The 6,357-nt window shown below is 40.2% G+C and overlaps 1 protein-coding gene across 1 annotated transcript; it reads left to right on the forward strand.

The window, feature by feature from the left end:
- Positions 1-3,296: 3,296 nt before the first annotated feature.
- Positions 3,297-5,331, forward strand: her6 (hairy-related 6). Its single transcript, XM_079629091.1, has 4 exons — positions 3,297-3,836; positions 3,981-4,076; positions 4,203-4,290; positions 4,503-5,331. The coding sequence occupies exons 1-4, from the start codon at positions 3,729-3,731 to the stop codon at positions 5,021-5,023; spliced, it is 813 nt and encodes a 270-aa protein (XP_079485217.1). The 5' UTR covers positions 3,297-3,728; the 3' UTR covers positions 5,024-5,331.
- The last annotated feature ends 1,026 nt before the right edge of the window (positions 5,332-6,357 follow it).

The raw sequence follows: 6,357 nt of genomic DNA on the forward strand, positions 1-6,357 counted from the left end.
GACTTTTTAGTTTTTCGCAAAACTTTTGAACTGTAAGTAAACTTATTTGTATTATTATCATTTACCTGATCTAAGAATTTTTTTTTACAGACACTAAACATAGCCTCAAATGAATCTGCTTGTTATCACATATGGATATCTGCCAATGTCATTTTACGTATTTCAGTAAGCCATCAAAGGTGACTGACAGCTCCTTGAGCGAGGCTGACACCATGACACCCTCAGTGCCGGCTGCCCGACCTCTTCAAGAGATCCCTATGAGCCGTCAACAGCAACTTTCCTTTGGCAGCTGGCATTCATCACTGGCTTACACATTAACTTTACACTGGCTCTGTGATTGGAGCTCAGCTTGTTTGGGAGCATGCTATCTCCCACTTTCTCACGTACTTTAGTCCTGATTACATTATTGCTGTGTGTGGACAGCCATGGTTGAGAGACCTTGATAAAGATATGATTCTGAGAGTGAGAGAGAGAAGAGTGGGGTGGAAGGGGGCTGCAGAGGGAAGTGTATATTGCTTACGTGAGCGAGCGAGATAGAGAGATAGAGATAGAAGCGGTGACATAAAGACTTTGCTAAAATTAGTATATGTTGCTTTAACTATATTATGTCAATAAAAGTGCCTATAAAACAGAGTGACACAAAATAATATGGACTTTTTACAAGCCTATATTTAACTTAATTGCATAGATGTATGCTGTTCTTCATTGTTGCAATTAATACACACTGTAACAATGAGCCTATTTTCCCCGCCATATAGACACAATAACGACATGATCTCACAAAAGGTAACACTGCAGGAAAATGCACACGGGACTGGCAGCGTCCAGGTGCTTGGGGGGTGGGTAAGGGGGGTAAAGGGAGGGACAACGCAACCTGCCCGTAATTCAATGCACCCTCTAGATCCCTTGTGCAACACGAGCATGAGAAAGTTACTCATGCGGAGACGAAAGGTTTCTGAATCTACCGGTCTTTGTCTACTTGACATCAATACATTTGTTTTGCGAGTCCTTTACAAGTGTGAGAAAGAGCGATGAATCTGTTTCGCAGTGTAAACAAATGGGACATTGAGTACTCTGAGTACTAAGTTTTTCTAAAAATGTGGGGAGCTAGAAAATGATTTTCCTGCCAGGGGAAAACAGGAGTATTGTAACAGATTTTGAATGTAACTCAGTGTTTTTGTGTCTCAAACTTTTATATAGCATTCCCATATTTATCTGCTTCAACTTTACATTGTTTAGAAATCTACTTACCCTAAACTATGTAAATTAGTGTGAAGCACAAAGAGTGCTATTTGTTACAATTTCCCCCACTTCCGGGGTGGGTTGTGACACTAATTTACTTGTTCAAAATAATTATTATGCCACCCCTCCATCACCTCCCCCATGTCATAAGCATTTTAATTCAAAGCCGTATATATGCAAATAGAAAACATTTTCATTCATAAAAGCTAATAAAATATAAAACATGTCTGTCAGCCATATTTAGCGGATTTGTTTAACACGCAGCCTAGATTAAATGCATAGAGATGATAAATATTTCATTAAATAAGAGAATATTCTCATTAAGTTCTCTCAAATAACAGTCATTAACATGAATTTTCTTACCTCAGAATTTTTAATTGGTTATGATGTCATTACAACTCACCCCTTGGAGTTACAACAGCTGTCTTTCTTTCCTAAAAAATAAAATAAAAATAAAAATGAATAATACACTACATAAAGAAATAACGTCACAAGCGGTACAATGTTCATTTTTGTACAAAGGTAAAGTAAAACTGATAATGAACAATATGTAATTGCTTTGTGGATCAGCTTGAAAGGCTATTATATTTTAATGTATTGCCATATAGCAGTTCATTAATATCAACATGCATGTTACATAAACGCTTTCGTCTCATCATTTCGAATTTTATAGTAAAACTGAGGAAATGTGATTAGAATCGCATATAGCAACACAGACAGTTTAGCAGCCTGCCACTATGATATATCACACTGATGAACTGCCGGCGAACCCCCGGCGCCCTGTCCCGCAGACGCGCGCAAAGCCGGCAGGAGCAGCGCCTTCCCCCGCCGCTTGCGCGCCACGTGTCGCGGGGTCTGCAGCAGCTGGAGACTCTCACCCCTGTAAATGTGCATATCAGAGGGCTGGCAACCCACTCCACACACACACACCAACCAGTGTCTTACTGTTAGTGGATTATGACACCACTAACTGTCAAGTCTGTTAGTTGATGATAGATGGCAAATATATGCAATATGCTAACGTCATCGTTTAAACGTCAATACACTTCGACAATCGTTTTTGTCCAAAATGCGTTTCGACTTTGTTATTTGCGTTTTCATTCCAGTAGCTACAGGCAGAAAAGCGTGAATGCATTTAGTGTTTTGTTGCGTATGTTTGTGACCTCGTCCGAGGATCATAAAATCATGACCTAAATTAGAGCTGCTTCTGTCAGACACAGTCAAGGACACTATCCGCGCTCTGCGCGCTTTCGGTCTGAAATATCTTCACACTGGCTCGCATTCCGATAAGCCCGATAGAGCTCTCAGTGGGCGTGGTTTTCCCAGGCTTTTAGAACAGCAGCTGCTATTTACCTTCCCTCTAATGTAAACCACCACCGCCACCCCTAGCCCGCCAGCCAAACCTCAACCACCGAGGTAATAAAACATCCTGGCACGTGCTCCACATTCACAATAGCGCTCGTGAGCCGACAGATGTCAAAATGCCAACAGCAGCGACGCGCTTAAAGAAATACAGCGCAGCCTTGTCAAATGAACTAGTACAAACCTAATCGCTGCCTTATTAAAAAAAAAAGAGTAAAATCAAAGTGTTGGGAAAGTTACAGCCTGCACTGATTAAGTGCACCTTTTAATCGTAGCCTATTTATTGTGAAAAGTTAAATTGACTTTCTTCAGTAGCTATAACTTGACAGAGAAAATGTAAGTTAAACAGATATTCCTCCTCTTTTTTCAGATTTATACAATTCAGACCACTTTTTAATGACTTATCAGGTGGGATATTGTAACAGTCTACAGACTGCGGTCTTTGCAACAGTTCAATTTATTTAGTAACTTAAACTCAGCTGCATTTTATTTTGACATGTTTTGTAATGTTTTAAAGCCTATTGCACTCAACTTTTCACGTTTTCTATAATGCGTAAGCATATTTTTTCATTACTTAGTTTCAGTGTGGATCTATATGTGTATTGCATTGCAATTACAAAGTTTGCTGTTTTTTTTTTTTTTTTTTTTTGCAGAGACTGGCTCTTAAGTGTTAATATGTAAACTGAGTGATTGAAGGCAGTCCCGGTTGTGCCCTAAACCCGGCCGCGCGCCATTGGCCACCCGCTCAAACGCTAAACAACCAATGGAGTGGCGCCGACCACGAGCCATCCTCCCCTCGGGCCGCGTGTCCCTCGCGCTGATTGGTAGAAAGTTACTGTGGGAAAGAAAGTTTGGGAAGTTTCACACGAGCCGTTCGCGTGCAGTCGGAGATATAAATAAGACCAACACGACGCTGAGGCAGGCAGTTGCTACGACCGCTGGCAAACGGTGAAATCAGAGACTGTGACATCATTGCCGCACCAGTTGAACTCGGGACACTTCGTGCGGATATCCATTAATATCTGGAACTGTATGTGCGTACTTTACTGCGTGTACTTTAACAGAAGATACTGAACAGGAGGATTTCTTTTTAAAAAAATCTCAAAGGATACTTCCCAGAGAAGATGCCTGCCGACATCATGGAAAAAAACTCCTCTTCTCCGGTTGCCGCGACTCCAGCGAGCATGAACAGTACACCTGATAAACCCAAAACGGCTTCGGAGCACAGAAAGGTTTGTACTGATATTACACTGTACTGCATTCATTCTCAAACATCGCACTTGTGCGCATTACATTAGCCTACATTGTAAGAAATAGTTCCCGAAGTTATTATAATAGACATATTGATTTATTTTTTTCTTTCTTTTGCATTTTAGTCTTCTAAACCCATAATGGAGAAAAGAAGAAGAGCGAGAATCAACGAAAGCTTGGGTCAGCTGAAAACGTTAATCTTAGACGCCTTGAAAAAAGATGTAAGTATACTGAAAGTCCGATTGATTCTAACAATTATATCTGGGTTAAATATTAATGCATCTCTTTACATAGCCGCTTATCTAAACCAATCTCTCTCTCTCTCTCTCTTTTTTTTTTTTACACAGAGCTCGAGACACTCCAAACTTGAGAAAGCGGACATCCTGGAGATGACAGTGAAACATCTCAGAAACATGCAGCGGGCACAAATGACCGGTAAGCCGCGGATCTAATGAATATTAGTAAACATTAGTTTGAGAACTTCCAGAAACTCGGCTGCAGTTTTTACGCAGCGCTTCTCTCTGTAGGCTACACTTGTTTAAAATGTTGCACGATTCGTTTTCTATCTAGAATATAGTTATAGAACAAATTCATGTTCAGCTACTCAAGATGATCTGACCGAACGTCTTTCCTCATTTTCTTAACAGCTGCGCTGAACACGGATCCCACCGTTCTTGGGAAATACAGAGCTGGATTCAGTGAGTGCATGAACGAGGTGACCCGGTTCCTGTCCACCTGTGAAGGGGTTAACACCGAGGTCAGGACCCGGCTGCTGGGTCACCTAGCCAGCTGCATGACGCAGATCAACGCAATGAATTACCCAACACAGCACCAGATACCTGCCGGGCCTCCTCATCCATCCTTCAGCCAACCGATGGTTCAAATCCCCAGCGCGACTCAACAAGCCAACGTTGTGCCTCTTAGCGGAGTCCCCTGCAAAAGCGCGTCTTCCTCCAACTTGACTTCTGACGCAACAAAAGTTTATGGAGGTTTCCAACTTGTGCCGGCAACGGACGGACAGTTCGCCTTTTTGATTCCCAACGCTGCCTTTGGTCCAAACGGCCCCGTTATTCCAGTGTATGCCAACAATTCCAGCACAGCGGTTCCTGTGGCCGTGTCTCCGGGAGCACCGTCAGTCACTGCAGATTCCGTTTGGAGGCCTTGGTAGACAAAAAAGAAAAAAAAAAAAAACTCTTAAAGACTCTTAAAGACAAATTACACTTGTTTTCTTTGTTCAGCGTTTACTTATTTTTTGGTTGTTGTTATTTTTGTATGAAAATGTGTTTTAATGAGATGATGCACTATATTTGTATAGATCAAAAGGGAGAGAAGTTCATATTGAAATAAGTTTTGTATTGTTGAATTCCGTTCAATGCATTTTTATATTTGCGGTATCTTTTCCACATTGTGATGCCAAAGATATGTTGAATGCGCTTTCAAGTGTCTTCATTTTTGAAGATAAATAAATTACATATGAAAAATGAAACGTTTTGCCTCAGTTGCATTCTGTTTTCGGTATGTTAACCATGCTTATTCTTAGGCTACTTTAAGCAAAGATTCGGGCCGTATCGCATGCAAATTAAGGCTATGCTGCAGTCTTTAAAGAAGCTTGTTTGCATCATTGTCATGTCAAGCACAAACTCAGGAAAACTTAGGCTGTGTTAAATCACGCCCGGCGGATAAGACATTAAACAGACCACAGTGTAGATGGATTTACATTGCGATCAGTGGGTTTGTCCTACGTCTAACAAGTTGTTTTAATTATTTTTTTCCTGTTAAACATTGCAATCAACTGATCAAACTACATATGTCACTCACAGCCTCGTTTTCATTCTCGAGAAAAAAATACGTCTACATTGAATAGGTTTAGTCACTGGTCATACAATTTATAGATTATGCTATTGATTGATATAGCCTAGTGAAACTGACGTTTTAAAAAAATAAATAAACTACATAAGTTATTTTTTATAATAACCTGCTTTTCTCTTATCACTAAAGAGAAATATCATAATTTGAAGTTTATATGAAGATTCTCAAAAAAAGGAAAGATATTTTTTGTATGTCGAACACAGGACGGTATAGGCTATCGGAATAAAGTTGAATTAATAGCATATCGCTTACACATCTACCCTGGGGATTGTATACTTCATAAACATTAGGCCTATTGAACGATTTATGCCTGTATATGAGTGTGACATGCAGACAGCCATCAACAGGATTTCTAGAGTCTGAAGCTGAATGCACTGTAGCATCAAAGTTCAGTAGCAGAGAGAAGAACGAGCGACGGTTTTTATAACACAACCATTTAGCGCCATCTAGTAATTCAAATGTGAACTACACACGCAGAGTCACCGAGCGGACTGGTCAACACTTTCAGTTTGAAAGAATTTAAGGACATTTACCTATCCACATTACTAGCATAATTCCATGTTAACATAAATATAGGTATTTATTTATAAGCATCTGCATAAAAAAAACCCCTCAATAAATGATTATGATAAT

The sequence above is a fragment of the Phoxinus phoxinus genome (genome assembly GCF_949152265.1).
Source record: "Phoxinus phoxinus genome assembly, chromosome: 11".
NCBI classification, from domain to species: Eukaryota; Metazoa; Chordata; class Actinopteri; order Cypriniformes; family Leuciscidae; genus Phoxinus; species Phoxinus phoxinus.